The sequence below is a fragment of the Odontesthes bonariensis genome, chromosome 8 (assembly GCF_027942865.1).
Source record: "Odontesthes bonariensis isolate fOdoBon6 chromosome 8, fOdoBon6.hap1, whole genome shotgun sequence".
NCBI classification, from domain to species: Eukaryota; Metazoa; Chordata; class Actinopteri; order Atheriniformes; family Atherinopsidae; genus Odontesthes; species Odontesthes bonariensis.
The window spans coordinates 35566441-35583487 of NC_134513.1; the positions used below are offsets into that span (position 1 = coordinate 35566441).

General features: G+C 40.6%; 1 protein-coding gene across 1 annotated transcript in view; it reads right to left on the bottom strand.

Annotated features, from left to right (window-relative positions):
- Window positions 1-15693, bottom strand: part of LOC142385632 (potassium voltage-gated channel subfamily A member 5) — a 65853-nt gene extending 50160 nt beyond the window's left edge. The window contains exon 1 of the mRNA XM_075472318.1: window positions 12849-15693. Within this exon, the coding sequence (XP_075328433.1) occupies window positions 13662-15356 (1695 nt within the window). The 5' untranslated portion in view covers window positions 15357-15693 and the 3' untranslated portion in view covers window positions 12849-13661. The remainder of the gene's footprint in view (window positions 1-12848) is intronic.
- Between the last annotated feature and the right edge of the window lie 1354 nt (window positions 15694-17047).

Genomic DNA, 17047 nt, shown 5'->3' on the forward strand with positions numbered 1-17047 from the left:
TAGCTGTGCAAAGAATAACTTAATAAGCTGAAGTATATCTTAGTTTAAAGTAGTACAAACTGTGATAAAAGATGTTTACAGTACCAGAACGCTATGAAGCTGTCTTTGGAAGAATGCCAGCACAAAGCTAAACCAACCTAATTCAAACCATTTAACCCAATAACTCAACTAATGGAAACCAAATTTTCTGTAGTAGGAACACGCTGTACAGCAAGATAACAACATGCAGGGAAAGCTTGGCCAATTTCTGAAAGGGCTGCCAATTTATATAATGTTCCTTTACGGTTTATGCTCCATTCATATAGGTAGGATGAACATTTCGCTCTGTTAATACTCATTTTGCCTTTAGCCACTGTTAGCATACATATTATCTCACATCTGCCACTGCCTCTGTTTTTATTCAGGAACAAAAAGAAGAGAATAAAAAAGTCTATCAGTGGTGTTACTGTAAACAGTCATGAGTTTTTTCTATCCAACAAACAACCAGGACTGTATAGGGGAGATGGTAATGGGGGCTGTGACATAACAATGAAAGTAAAAAAGGACGATGTCCACCATTTTCAGGTCAGCTGCATACAGATGCAGTGCTCCTAGCATCATGCTGGAGCAGGTGAGGATACATGGATCTGCAGGGCAGGTCTTTATCCCGCACCTTCCTTCCCACTGACACAAGCTCAATACAACAAAGATGTAGCTTTTATGTTAACATGAGCTCAGTTATATGGTTGCAAGTGGTCAGGAGAATTAATAAACAGAAAAGTTATGTAACCTAACTGGATTCGGGCAGCAAACGGAGCTCGATGGCTACGACAAAACACAAAGAGCAGCCTCCGAAGAGATGACCCACAGGTGGAGGTAGCCAATGGATCATGAGGTTAGACAGAGCCAAGATGATTAATCACAAAAATGTTCATTATTTTAGATCTCTGACAGTTTGACAGATGTTGCATAAAAGTCCTAGTTTTTTTTTTTAATCATCTCTGTCAATCAGAAATTCACATTCCATCAGCGTTATTGAATTTAATCTTTTTGCAGTGCGCAAAATAGATGCATAAACACAGCTAACATGTTTTTGTGGGCTTCTCAAGGGTTATACCCAAGTACGGAGTGAGTATGGCATCTCAGCTCGGGCCCCCTCTGGTCAACTAACTCACAGGGACCACTGAGCGTGACACAAATGGGAAACACACCTATCATCCAGTGTATTCCTGCAACAAACCATTGGCAAAAACATTGGCAGCCAATAAAGAACCTGTGGATAACGCTATTTTGGGTTCTATTTTTCTTAGCCTATTTACTACCTTCATGGCTCAGAAGAAGGTCAATAAGACACAGCAGTAAATGTGTCTGCATCATAAAAACACTTTAAAAACACTTTTCATTGTTTTCTTAAGTTGTAAAAACTAAACAATCATTTTTTTTGTCTAAAAGCCGAGATTAATTTTCAACATATTTACACATTTCCTGTGAAAACAACAGTTAGAGAGGCTGCCGTTCCTCTCAAAAAGCCCAGTCTGCTCTGAGTGGTTCGCTCGGGTGGCCTGATCAGGCCCCGCCCACCATTCTGAAAATTTGAACTCTGGAATCATTTCATTGGTCACAAAATGAGCATGTGAGTCGTTAACATTTTTATTTGAAATTACTAAATAAAATACCATAAAAACTACTTTAGTTCACCTGTCGTGTAAGATACTGTCTTTTTAAAAATGTGACATACATTAAATGGCATGCGACATAAAAAAATCAGATTGGGTGTTCTGGGGACTTTAAATTAACTGTTTCCACAGCCTTAATTTTCAATTCAATTCAATGAAGAGCATAAATATTGAATTAAAAAGCTGGTTTCATCCTAAAACCACCTCCTTATCCGCTCTTCACAGATTGGCTCAACAGTTTGTGTTCGTCTCTTTCTGTTTCAATATGCAATTAGCCAGACGTGACCTAATCTCATCCATGACTGCGATTTTCATACATAGCGCCAGAATCAGAAAAGCTGCTTGTTTTATTTCATGTAAGTAAAGGAGGCATTATCTTCCAGCTGTTAATGCTCTGAACCAGCCTCTGACACTGAGACAGTTATTAACAGACACTTATCCTGATGAGGTAATGATCACAACATTTCTGTCAGCCTCTATCATTATCCTCCAAATAACCATAATGTAAACAGAACAGACTTCATGGATGATGCCCACTTACAACCTAATTAGGGATGGGAATTGATAAGATTTTTACGATTCCAATTCCATTTTCGATTCTGCTTAACGATTCGGTTCTTTATCGGTTCCCTTATCGATTCTCATTTGGAGAAAAAGGACAACAAACCGGTCGATTAGCATCAACTTTGTTTAGTTTAGAAGTAACACGAGTCATGATCTCACAAACCCAACAACGGTGAGGTCCACATTGGTCTATCATGGCCTGGGTAATTTAACTCTTCCTGCTCTGGTGAAAGGAGAAGCTGGAGGTAGAGGTGAACTGGGGGTAGTACCACCAGCCTCTGGCTCTGAGCCAGTCAGGCTCTGTCTCTCATGATTTCATCTAAATGTAATGCCTGAGAAGGCATTCATTTAACCTTAACCGTTACTAACAGCAGGTTTTACAATGAGGCAAATGGCGCTAACATGATAGGCAGTGTTTGTTAGTTAGTTAGTTACCTGCAGTGTTAGCCGAGGACATGCTAACGTTGCTAACGTTGCTGGGTTCAGATTCACCGACGTTAATCATTCATTCATAGTTATTGCATGTTGGTAGTATTTCCTCCCTTTGGTGAAATATTCACTTTGCAAGTTTCCCTGTTGTCGTCTTTTTTAGGGATGTGTAATCAAACTTTCGAGCGTTTGTACCGCTTGGGCGCCATGTTTACTGTTGGCTGCTGGCTGCACTGGACTCGCCACGCAACGTTGCGTTGGTGACATCAGTAAGTAAGTAAGTAAGTAAGTATGCCCTTTATTATCCCACAGTGGGGAAATTCATGCGTCACAGCAGCAACATACACACATACATACAGCTTGTGCAAAAGTAGACATACATACAGACACAGGATCAGGAAGTTAAAACTATATAAGGGAGATAATATAATAGGGATGTTATATAAAAATAGAGATATTCTTGTCTAAATAAATGCATTAGTAAAAGGGCTTAAAAAATTTAAAAAATTTAAAAACCCAGAGGTAGTGCAGTGTTAGCAGCATCATACAAATAAGAAAAAGACTAAAATAGTAATAAATAAATTAAATTAAGAATTAAATTAAGAAGAGGGGGTCACAGTAACAGCTTAGCATTGTCATCATCATCATCATCATCATCATCATCATCATCATCACCACCATCATCATTATCACCATCATGGCTACCGCAGGGACTTGTTGTTGTTGTTGTACAGTCTAACTGCAGAGGGAAGAAAGGACCTGCGATACCTCTCTGTCTTACAGGTAGGGTGGAGGAGTCTGCTGCTCAGTGGGCTCAGCAGGGCTGCCACTGTTCCATGCAGGGGGTGGTTGATGTTACCCAGGATTAATGACAGTTTTGTCATAATCCTCCTGTCTCCCACCACCTCCACAGGGTCAAGGCTGCAGCCCAGAACAGAGCCAGCTTTCTTTACCAGTTTGTTGAGTTTCTTTCCCTCAGCTGCTGTTATGCTGCTGCCCCAGCACACCACACCATACATAACAACAGAGGAGACCACAGAGTCGTAGAAGGTCTTCAGTAGGGTTTGTTGGACCCCAAAAGACCTCAGTCTCCGTAGCAGATGGAGTCTACTTTGACCCTTTTTGTAGAGAGCCTGTGTGTTATCAGTCCAGTCCAGTTTTTTGTTGAGGTGAAATCCTAGATACTTATACGTGTCCACAATGTCAATGTCAGTCCCCTGGATGTTCACTGGTAAGAGAGGGGGGTGGACTTTGCGTCGGCGGAAGTCCACAACAAGTTCTTTGGTTTTTCCAGCATTAATCTGGAGGTGGTTCTGGTGACACCATGTCACAAAGTTCTTGTTCAGTTCTCTGTATTCCCTCTCATCCCCGTTGTTGTTAATGAGACCCACAATGGCAATCCATTCGTGCCCACTGGAATCGATAAGGGAATCGTTTGCAAAATCGCCAAACGATTTCAAGGAATTGAAACACTGGGAACCGGTTCTCAACAAGAACCGGTTTTCGATTCCCATCCCTAAACCTAATGGACCGTCTACCTTTAATGGGGAAGTCAAAGCTACCACCAGCTATTTTCCAAAGCAGCTGCCGTTTGTCTTGCTTTTCAAGTTTATTTCCTGGGAACTTTCCTTAAAATTTCCTAAAAACTCAATATTTTCTGCTTATTGTATCCCACATGAATTAGGGCTGATTATAAAGGAAATAGAGAAGTTGCTACAGTTATTAATTACTTAATCTTTTTCACAAGAATGTCTAACAATAATCAACTTGTGCTCCACACAGCGGGCGCTGTTTAAAGAATGAAATGTCTACAGATGTTCTAAAAGTTATTTTTATCATGTTTTTCATAAATACTTCCTTTCAAATAACTTTTTCAAATATTTGTCTTTGGTAAATCTTATAGATAATCTAAGTCTCATATGATATAATTCATTGACATTCAGAAGAGAAACTCTCACATAAATGTTTCTCTGCAATAAGTTTCCAGTTCAGAACTCAGGGTTATCGGCTTTTTTAGTTGAACTACACTCGGCGCGTATTATAAAGTAAACTGTGACCAGTTGTTGGCCCTAAAGGCCTGTTCATACTCCACAAGAACAGAGAAATGTGTTCCCGCAGCTTGTTCTTGACACATCATCTGGGCAGAACTTTAGTCTTGTGTGGTGTCCGACAACTATCGTGTGATTGGTCAGAAATTTTAAGTGGGCGTGGTTTAAGAGAAAATGTTGTAATTTCTGCTTTTCCTTTGACACAAAATGTTTTACTATAATGCATCGTTTTGAGGATTATCTGGCTGAGGCAGTGAGGAAGTACAAACACATCTTGTAAGGCCTGTAAAGACATGCAAAAGGCTAATCATTTATGGAAAGAGGTAGCCCAAACAGTGAGGAGAGTCAGATTCCCACAATGCTTAGCCCGTGTGATGTGTGCTGCAGTGGGAGGACTCTATGAGGACTTAAGGTTTGCATTTGTTTCTCATGAAGTATGAAATGTCGTGGCCAGAGCGAAGTTTGTTCTGGATGAATCAGCCTTAGGCTGCGGCTACACGAAAACGTTTTTCACTGTAAACGATACTTTTTCTTATCGTTTCGCTGTCGCGGCCACACGGAGCCGGCGTTCCCACTACCCCAAAACGATAGTTTTTGAGAACGGGTTCCAGAGTGGGAAAGTTTGAAAACAGCCTCGTTTCGTTTCCATTGTTACAGCTAAAACGTTTTTGCGTCAGTCAAACGTTGACGCTGTGAGCCAATTTTAACACTTCTCTATTGTCTCACAGCGTGGCGTGACACAGTGGCGTGTGTACTGCATCGTTTCATCGTTTTCATTCGTTTTCGTCTGGACCTGAGTCTTTACAGCAGCGCGTTGTCATGTGGTCGCAAGAATTTTCGTACCCGTTTTAAAAAAAAAACTCGTTTCGTTTTCGTGTAGCCGTAGCCTAAAGTTTAGTTACAGGTATTTCATATAGTGGCTTCAGTTTTATGACTGATTAGATTTCAGATGTCACATCTATTCTCACACTGATGGTGTCATATTCTGCCATTTTGTCAGGACCCCTGATTTAACACATCAACACAAAAGGCAGCCTTCAGTTTTAATATGAAGCATGCTGGGTAATCAAACTTAGATAGCTTTTATTGGTGTTATTATGCAGCACACGGAGTCAATGTTAAATGTTATGAAGCAATCTTTCCCTACACCTAACCAGGAATCTGTGTTGCCTAAATATAACCAAACAGTGACTGAATGAAAACAACACCCACTCATTCACTCACATGCTCTCTTCAGTTGCCACGTCACTTAGTGGCTTTAATAATATTCAGTGACCATAATAAAGTTTTCATATACTTGTTGCTGGAGATATTGTTGCTGTTTCTTTCTTTCTTTTTGTTCATCTTATTCTTCATTAATCTTTTTGCAGGTGCTCCCTCCTGCTTAAAGTCGTTGTGTGTTTTCTTTTCTTCCACAGATCCATATACCACTTCAAGCACATTTTCACAGGTAATTCATATATGTTTTAAGCCATTTAAATCCTTAAAAATTAAATGCAAAATGCATCAAGAGAAAAAATTGCCATTTAGACATTTAAAGACAGCAGGCTGTTCAAATCTTAACTGTTGAGTGGCTTAAGTTTTTTAACATTGTCTGACATTAGCATCACACAATTTAAAGTCTCTGTAATGTCTTTACACATTAAAAGGAGTCTTTAGCGTTGTATTTTTGTTAGTTTGTGTGGGTGGTTGAATGTTATTTTGATTTTTTGACACATTGTGCAATTGTGAGGGATGAGCTACAATAAATTAGGTTTTTTGAAAGCTGAAAGAAGACTTTTTCCAAAATGTCCTCGCGGTCATGGACTATTTTTGAGTCTTATTGTCATTTTTATAGGGAAGAGGAAATTCATAAAACAGCCTGTGGGTTTTAAGGTGTTAAAACATTGAAATGGACCCTCTTGAATGTGGGAAATAATCATCCAAAAGTCTGACATACAACGGTTTGCTTTGCAAGACACTTTAAATATCCAAAGTGTTCTTGTTTGTTTAAGATGCCCCCGTCCCACATCTGAGCTCTTCGGGGTCTCTCTGGACAATGGTGCAGGAAGCTCCCAGCTGCTTCAGAGATAACACTCGGTGTGACAGCTGATGGACTCAGATGCCCGCAGACCCCATCTGTCTTCAGCGGTTTTTAACCAAACTAAAAAAAAAAATCTATCTTTGATAGAGTGAGGGATAAATCTCACTGAACTACACAAAGCCATGGGTGCATTGTGTTAAAATACGAAATCATCACAGATATAAAGACATTGTGGTGTCAGATGTAAGAATTTAAAAAGAAACATTGAGTTGGTAATGGTCACCTTTGTACATACACATATATGTCTATATATACTTGTGTGTGTGATTTGCATCAAATATCTCCAGTGTTTAAGTTTAAATAAACCGTACGAACAGCAATATAAAAAGGTTATAAACAAAGTTACAGAGTCTGAAGTAAACACCAAAAGGAGTTATTCTCATCCCAGAAAACACTGCTGCCGACCTGCCTTAAAACAGCTCGTTTGTCGTCTTGGCTTTCTTCCTGCTCCTTGTGACATAACAAAGTGACACCAGGTTTTCATGATAAATGCCTAGAGGATATTTTAGCAAACCCTAAATAAAATGAAATAGTCTGCCTGACCAATCAGATCCGTCTGGGCTTCTCAGGAGGCGGGTCTTAAAGAGACAGGAGCTAAAACAGAGTTCAAGACAGAAGGTGACAAGAGATGCTGCAGCAGTATGAAAAAAAGTCATCTTTTTAAATATTAAAGTATGGAAACCTTTTCCAGTAGATCCTAATAAGAAATTGTGAATCTGTGAATGAATTCATTCAATGTTGCCATCATTACTATCATACTAAAAACAAACCAATTCTAACTAGTCATTTTGGACACGCTCAAAGACACAGGAGCATTTTAAAGAAGATGTGAGGAGAGGTTCCTCAGCAGCGTGCAGAATGAGAGAAATGTGTGTTTTTTTAACATCAGAACATGACAACCCGTTTTAGTAGATCCTCACAATAAGACCTCCTTACGCTACCTGCCTACCTGGGATATGAGTGTAAGTCGCTTTGGATAAAAGCGTCTGCCAAATGCATAAACATAAACAATAATTACAATTTCAAATTTATTTGAAAAACCTGTGTTATATTGGTTTAAAATCTGGATATATGCTTTTTTAAATTGCTATTTGAATGATTTGAATGATTTAATACATCATATAGGAATGTTGATGAACCTGCTTCATCCTACTTTGGGGGGGTTCCCAGCTGCCATTGGCTGAGAGGAAGGTGCAGCCTGGACAAACACCAGTCCATCACAGGGCAAACACTATGACAAACAACCACAAAACCCAGCCAAGATAATCACCACAATTCTTAATAAATTAAAGTTACAACTCTTTTATTCACTATCAATAAATACCAATTACCTCATAAATCCCGATTATTACATCATAAGTAGGAGCATCTTGATAAACTTGTCTTTAGGAGAATATCAAATAGTAATATCACATTGATTTTGATTTTAACATAATATTATCATTTTATCAAAACATTTTTTAATGCAGATAGACTTTGGTACAAATTTTAAAGCTTCTTAGGTGTGTGATAGGTTTTCTAGGTTTTAAATTAAAATCAGGATATGAGGCTATCATGGACACTTTTGCCTCAGATAATCATGAGCAAAAATGCTGATTTTAATTTTCAGAACTGTACACTCGGTGTGACGTACTCTTCCTGAGGGTGTCTCTATCTCTGACGTCCATCAGGACGAAATGTCCTTTAATTTGCTTTGAAATAATTGTTTTTCTTCATTATAGATTTTCTTCTTATCTAAATGTCAATTCAAAACTGTGTTGAACATTAAAAACAGTCCACTTTACAAGGATTTTGTTAATAAAATAATTATATTCATGCTCATTTATTGTTGTATCTTTATTTGATGGTGAATATAATGTTCAACACTGCTGTTCTGGTCCATATACATGTTTATGTTTATGTTTATGTTTATGTTTGTGTTATGCATTTAGCAGCATGCATTATGCTTTTATCCAAAGCGATAATATATATATTTATAGATTGCAGGAACTGAATTTGCTCGGCTGCAGAAATCCACACACTCCTCTGCAGGCTGTAAATCCAAATGTAATCTGTTCTGAAAGAATTCCATCTGGTCAGTCAAGTCAAACTGTACATTTGTTTTTTTCTAACATGACTCAACAGTTTGAGTCGCTCATGGTTAAACTTCATTACATCAGGGTCGTGTGGCACATGTTCTGAACAGCCTGAGACCAACTGAAACCTACTGTATGGAGGATTAACGGTCAGCTTGACCAAGCAAACTTCGAATAATCCATCAATGATATAATATTCTGAGCTGCAAGAAAATCCAAATGATCTAAAAAGGTAAAAATAATACCTCATAATTTGTGTTTATTAAGAGATGGCTAATGGTTAAAAATGATTCGTCAAATTTTACACTTTAAACGCCCAACTTTAAACATATTTTCTTCATAAACTTTAAAAAGAAGTTATTTCTGCTACTATAAGAAGACTTTTTTAAATGTACATATTTTAAATATGTTATCAGTTCATTGTAGCAAATTGTTGCCTGAGGATTAAAGATAAACTGGAACATTTTTATCAATAAAAAATTCAATACAATTAAATCTACACATGAAACTATGATTCATTTATAAAATTGCCTTAAATACTTTCTGCATAAAATGTTTTAAATATGCAGAACGATGCATATTTGTTTTTGCTTCTTTGGATAGAATTGATTATGTTTTCATTATCAGCTGAAAATGAACCCAAATTAAAGATTTTTAAATGCAAATTATCTTCAAACACATCAATTTGTAATCTTACCAGGATAGATACCTTTCTGTGAGGTTATCAGAATTGAGCAGTGTTGCCTCGTTTATGGATTTGTTGCCAGATTGAAGTACTTTTCAGGCCCTTCTGCAACTTTCTCAAAAATTTCATGACAAATGGAGCGAGTATTTGGACAAACAGCTCCTGTGCTGTTGTTTGGTGTCGCTGCACATGCTCAGTGTTGTCGTTGTGGTGCTTTAGGAGGCTGTTTACTGTGTGAGAAAACGTTGCTTCTAACTTTCTCCCAGTGTGATCATCATACATGTAAATATAACTTGTCTTTACCGTATGTGAATGGTGTTTTGATAGGTGAGCACAGAGTGTAGGAGAGAGGCTAACGGATGTGGCATAAAGCAGAATGAAAATAGTTGCCAACACTGAAAATGATTAAACAGCACGCAGTGGAGCCAAATCTGCAGCTGAGAAATTTGTATAGACAGAGGAGATTCCTTCTAATAAAAAGGGTGACACGTTTCAGACCATCTGTAATCTGAATTTTTCAGACAGCTGTTGTCTCTTTGACCCTTCTGTCACTGCAAGGTTGGTGCAGACAGTAACAAACTATCCAACTCAATCTCAACAGAACGTGCAGTACAAACACTGGCCCGGAAAAACCTTTCCCAATAAAAGATGTCAAAAAATGGAACATCACTATGTTTCCCTGACTCATTTCCCTACGGTGAGGAACCTTTCATGATCAGATGTGGATTTATGATGACAGTAATATGATAATGTGGTGACCTGGGCTCTCAGGACAACTTCCACAAAATGAACATGTCGGGAGGTAGGATGGGTTTGACTTTTATTCAGCAAAGTGTTAGTTGGAGTCCTGTCTTGCACTGAGTTCTGTTCAGTTTGAGTCCTGAGTTCTTTAACTTTTCCACTTCCCCTCATAATTCATTCATACTTCATATGTGAACAATTACGCCAACAATGGACCAAGTTGCTTATGTTAACATTTGATTAAAAAGCAAGTGTAACTTACTTTAATAAGGCATCTCTACTGGAGCCATAATATTGGGACCGTCCTTCTCCCAAAAAATGGTTCGTTAGTCCGTACAAAATAACAACCCGTAATTGTGTTTTGTTTTTTTAAAGTAGCATCTAGTAATAGTGAGAGCAACTGAAAATAAGGTATCTAAAGGGTGTCCATGATGGCTGCATCTAACCTGAACCAAATGATGGTGTGACTACACCTAACCAGGAAGTGATAATGGCCCGTTGTCAGGTGTTGTGTTGACATGAAATCAAGTAAACCAGCATCATGGCATTAATTTAAGACCAATTCATTAAGATGACAGTGGTGCTTTAAAAAGAAGGAATGACAGCCCTGTGATCATTTTCTAACAAGAAATGTTGTTGCTTAAACCCAACCAGGAAGTGATAAAAGTGTTTTAGCAAAGTGCTGTCATGTTACTGACTGAAAGATACTCAGAAGTAATCAGCTTGAAAAGCACGGCGCATATTTCCTCCATCCACCTCCATCCTCCAGGAGGACCTTTTAGTGTTAACACCTGAGAACAATGGGCCTCATGCAAGAACCGTTCGTACGCACACATTTGATTTGTTCTTAAGTCGTGCGTACGAGTGATTTAAAAGAATTTGTGCATTCACCAATCTTTTTGTAATTTACGTTTTCTTTCAGGTACGAACAGAATTTACAGTGATCCAGAGCTGTCGTAGGAGTTTTTTAAAATAGTCCGCTGTTATTCCAATCAAGTTTGCTTGACTAATGGATTGTATATTTAATTACTTTGAAGCAAACATAAATAAATATATACATTATACCCCATAATGATGCTGACATTATTCTGTTTGACTTAAATTATGTACTAATTGAAGGTTCATTTGACTCTGTATATAACAAGGTCAATGGGAAGCGTAACCAGCGGCTGACTTGCTACTTTTGGATGCCTTAGCGCATCAGGCTCTTGGAAGAGAGCGTGGAAATATCCCGCCACATGAGTCATATCAAACCATTTCTTCTTTATTTCGGTGACATTACGAACAGGTGACATGGTATTAACAGCACTCGTAATTGCTTCCCATTTCTTCGCTTTAGCAGGTCCCGTAATTCCACTGCTGACACTGCTAAAAATGACAGATTTTCCTTTTTGGATCTCTGAAAGCAGAACTTCAGTCTCAGAGCCCGTAAAGTTGTTCTTTTTGCGCCTTGATGCCGTTTTCATGACTCAACACTCAACACTTCCTGGCACAGGAGAGAGGAAGCACAGCTCCTAATATGGTATCATTTTGGGCGTGGAGTATGCAAATTTACTATCCTTGTGCACGTGAACTTAGATACGCACGGGTGGCATTCACCATGTAACCAGCGGCAAGTCAGCCACTGGTTACACTTCCCATTGACCTTGTTATATACAGAGTCAAATGAACCTTCAATTAGTGCATAATTTAAGTCAAACAGACCCCAGCTGGTCGAGGCCACCCTTCCTGAGTCTGGTTCTGCCAGAGGTTTCTTCCTGTTAAAAGGGAGTCGTTTCTCTCCACAGTTGCCTCAGGCACGCTCAGGACGGGAGATTGGACCGAAAAAGAAAAAAGTTTCGGTGTAATCTGTTGGTTTCCTTAGCTAGAAAATTGTTTTTGAATTGGCTCTATATGCACGAATTGGATTATTTTATGAATAATTATGATTACAATGAATTGAATTCCAATTGGCTTGAATTGGACTTTATTTTCTAAGTGCCTTGAGATGACATTTGTTGTATTTGGCGCTATATAAATAAAATGAATTGAATTGAATCATCTACCCAGGTCGTTTACACACTTTTTCCCAAGTTAAGAGCGTTTGTTGAATCTGACGTGTTCGTACGAGACCTTCTTATGAAAAAAGTAAGAGAAATTTAGAATAAAAATACGAAAATGTTCTTTCATGAGGCCCAATGTTTGCTCTGATGTGGAATCATTCATAAGTTGTAGTTCCTTCCTGTTATCTGTTGGGGCGCTACTTCAGAAGATCCCCATAGCATGAATGAATAATCTATGTAGTTGCTTTGATTGAAAAACTTGTTAGTCATTATGCATATATCTACATTTTTATAGCATTGTTGAGATTTTATCTAAAATTCGAATAGCTGAAGAGCAGATACATTAGTTTCAATAGATCAAGCAGAAAAATTTATATTTTGTCACTCACGGTACTCCATAGAAAGTGCTGAAAGAACAGTTCCTCAAGTATAGAGTATCAGCAGTGACAGAGTTTTGATCCCAAAGCATTCCCCTAAACCTCCAAATCTGTTCAAACATCCACATAAATTTTTCTTTGGCACCAACCTGTTATCGTTGATGCTCAATATCTCCAGATGGTCTCTGCTCTGTCTTCTTTTGTCGGCTGTTGTTCCTTCAGTTCAGGTACTTCCATTTATGTCCATCTTCTTTAAAAACAAAAAACTCGAAAATTTCCTTTAAAATAATCAGAAACAAGGCTGAGATCCTCTGAGAGAGTAACAAAAGAAGCTTCCCACCTCTTGCACAGAACCTGAGTGGAGTAAAACAGGTGTCTGCAACTCAAAAATAGATTTTTTTTTCTACAATAACAACAAATCTGTAAATAGTTGGCCTGTGGGAAATATGTACATGCCTGCTGCAATGTTTTGGTGTAAACATAACGACTAATGTAAGGAAGAATAAAATCTGGCTTTTATTTTGCTTTACTACTGAGTGTGGGCTGCTTCCTACATTATGTACAGAGTCTGGTTAATCCTCCTGTCAAGTAATTATCCCAAATCCTGATTGTCCTCGATTATCTGCAGCTTGATGTCCTATTTCCCACTTCAGTTATCCATGAGTTTGAGTTAATGCTATGTAGGTGTTCCTACTGTATTAAAGGGCCACTCTGTTGCATGCATGCACCTTAGGTTGTTAATTGCTCAGTCTTTCCAGCTATGGATGTGCCCACCAGGTGAGGAGGATTAAAGTGTGCTGTTTATAACTGAAATCCCCTCCGTGATGAAAACTTTTCCGGATTGCAATGTGTTGATCCTCCCAGGCTAAGACTGTGCAAAGACTTAACAGCCCATTATCGGGGTTAATTCTACAAAACTAAGGGCTTAAATTGTTTGAAAAGTGAGGATGTGTGCTGCGGGGCTACAGGTCTGTCTCCCGTGTGTCCAAGCAGAAAGCGTAAAGGGATTTCTTGAAGTCCATGCTGCTGTTCGCTTTGATATTCGCCTTCTCCACCGATGCGCCCGCGTCGTTGTTCTCCCCATCCTGCGACTTGGCCGATGATTTACTCCCTTTGCGCTTCATCTCGGGGCTCGCCTGGCCGCTGTTGGGCTCGTCCTTTAGGGAGGACTGATCTTGGTCCGTCTCCCGGTGGTAGAAGTAGTTGAAGTTGGACACGATGACCGGCACCGGCAGCGCGATGGTCAGCACGCCGGCGATGGCGCACAGGGAGCCCACGATCTTTCCCCCGACCGTCACCGGCCTCATGTCACCGTAGCCAACGGTTGTCATGGTGACCACGGCCCACCAGAAGGCATCGGGGATGCTGGAGAAGTGAGATTCCGGCTCGTCTGCCTCTGCGAAGAACACGGCGCTGGAAAAGAGGATGACACCGATGAAGAGGAAGAAGATGAGGAGACCGAGCTCCCGCATGCTGGCTTTCAGAGTCTGCCCCAGGATCTGGAGCCCCTTGGAGTGCCTGGACAGCTTGAAGATCCGGAAGACCCGGACCAGGCGGATGACCCTCAGGATGGCCAGAGACATGGCCTGCTGCCCGTTCTGGTGCTCCTGGCCCTGCTGCTCCGCCAGCTCCGTGCCCACTGTGATGAAGTAAGGCATGATGGACATGATGTCGATGATGTTCATGATGGTCTTGGAGAACTCCGACTTGCTCGGGCACGCGAAGAAGCGCACGATCAGCTCGAACGTGAACCAAATGACACAGGTGGTCTCTATGATGAAGAAGGGGTCTGTGAAGGTGAGGGAGGGCCGGGGCGCAGTGCTGTTGTCCAGCCGGCTGGTGACCGGCAGCTCCCGCTCATCCCTGAACTCTGGCAGCGTCTCCAGGCAAAAGGTGATAATTGATATGGTGATGACGATGACGGACACGATGGCGATGCCCCGGGCCGGACTGGAGCTTTCCGGATACTCGAATATGAGCCAGACCTGCTTCTGAAACTCGTTCTGAGGCAGCGGCTTCTCTTCCTCTTTAATAAACCCCTCATCCTCGCGGAACCTCTCCATGGCCTCCTCCCCCAGCTGATAAAACCTAATCTCATCTGCAAACACGTCAATTGACACATTAACTGGTCTCCGGATCTTCCCCCCTGACTGATAAAAATACAAAATCCCGTCAAAACTCGGCCTGTTGCGGTCGAAGAAGTACTCGTTCCGGAGCGGGTCAAAGTATTTGATCCTCTTGGCCGGGTCTCCCAGTAAAGTGTCGGGGAACTGGTTCAGGGTGCCCAACTGAGTCTCGTACCTCAGCCCGGCTATGTTAATGAGCACCCTCTCATTGCTTTCAGTGTCCATGTCCATGTCCAGGAGGTCCTCGTCGAACAAATGGGGACTGTGGTCCGCGCGTAAAAGCGCATCCATGGCGTTCTCGCTGCAGCTGAAAGTGTTGTTCATGTCGTTGATTTTCCAGGGGCTGCGCTGCTGAGGACTCCCCCGGGTGTTCAGCTCTTTACTGTAGTTCTCTCCGAGTCCACTTTGAACGAAGCCCGACGGAGGGACATCCAGCGCGTTCCGGCAGCTCTCCTCTGCATTGTTGCCTCCGCCAACACCGCCGCTCCCTTTCGCGCCGCCGTTCTCAAAACTCACCAAGGCTATCTCCATTCCGCAGCCATCAACGGTTAATGTGTGAAAAATAGATGGGACTTTTTGAACTGGAGCGTAAACATCCTCCCGATATTTTCAGTTCAGAGAAAGTGACTAAAATAAAAAAGTAGTCTGCGGCTGACGGAGACGGAGCTGCGCTCTGAATCACGGCCGCTGCTCCTCCAGCCACCGCTCCTCTTCGCGTGGATACATATGTGCCGCTTCTGTTGATTCCAGTTGCCGTTGATCTGGATGAAGTAAATATTAAAACCAAGGGAAGCGGGGAAGAAGAAGACCCGGATGAGAGAGTAGGTTGGAATGATTAGTCCTGACGTCAAAAGTGCGGTTCATGCGTTCAGCTGCCTCTGAAAATGTCTGTGGATGTGAGACAAGCTGTCACCCTCCTCTCTCTCTCTCTCTCTCTCTCTCTCTCTCTCTCTCTCTCTGGGAGCGGAGACGCGCTTCGTTTGTGGCACAAAGTGCGCGCACTGGCCATTTTTATCTATTCAGTCTTCTTCATTTTGGTTGGTTTACACTGTAAAATCCAATTGATCACCCTTATCAACCTTTATCAGCCTTAAAAAAGACTAAATGTAATAGAAATTGTATTTCATTTTGAAATAATGAAAATAACGATAGAAATTATAAGGAGGAAGGAGGGCTGGAGCAGCTGAATGCTGATCTGTAAACCGTGGGTCTTTCTGAGACATCTGTTGCTCCGATAACACTTCTATTTGCAACGTCACAGTCACGGACGCTATTTTACAGGTTGCCTTGGTTACTCATAAACATAGCACCTGATGATGAAACCTTTCCATTTGCTGGTTGGCTTTAGGCTGCAACATAATTTGTTAAGGATTGAAAATGAATCCAAGGCCAACAAACATTCATTTGGATGCCATTTTTATCATCATATGCAGTTTTTCTAATGACCATTAGAGGTCGTATATTCGTTTAGCGTCACAGTGTCCAGTATTAAAAAAAAAAAAAACTACCATCTTTTACTTAGCTTGTTTGATTGATCTCATTGGAAAACGTCATGGGGTTAAGGAAAGGTGGCAGAGGAAATTCACAATTAGAATCCGAGCACCCTTACAATAAGTGGTGATATGGGTCTACAAATATCCAATAAATATTCCACAAAAAGTGCTTTGGAAGTTTTGTCTAATGCAATTTCAGCATATTGTCGCACAGAAATTATACCACATTTGGGTTGTCTTTGCATAATAAGTGATGATATGAAATGTTACTTGATCACTAAGGCTTGTAATTAAAGAAAGAAAACAAAAAGGCACAAAAGAGAAAATAACTGCTCACCACATGCATCCCAGTAAGGAGGACTGGGTGAATATGTTCAAGCACTGCTTTAAAAGTTGAGGCTACAGGGAATTGTGGGATTGAATTACTTATTTTCTTTCATAAAGGGTGTCCCAGTGTTTCCTAAAGGAGATAAGGAAGGAAGTATTTGAGCTCCTTTCCTGAGTATTTCGAGAATTCAAGAAACTCAGATACTTTCGGGTCATTTCCCTTCTTAAGCAAGCAAAAAAGACTATTCGGCTGGACCTGTGGTCTGTATCTGCCTGCACGCCACATGAGTTCATTTTGGGGAGGATGGTGTCCCTGAGAGATGCATCTGGACCTTCAGCTGATCCATCTACTGTTGGCCCAAGCCTCATCAGAAAGCCTCATGGTTGGAAGGATGGAGGATG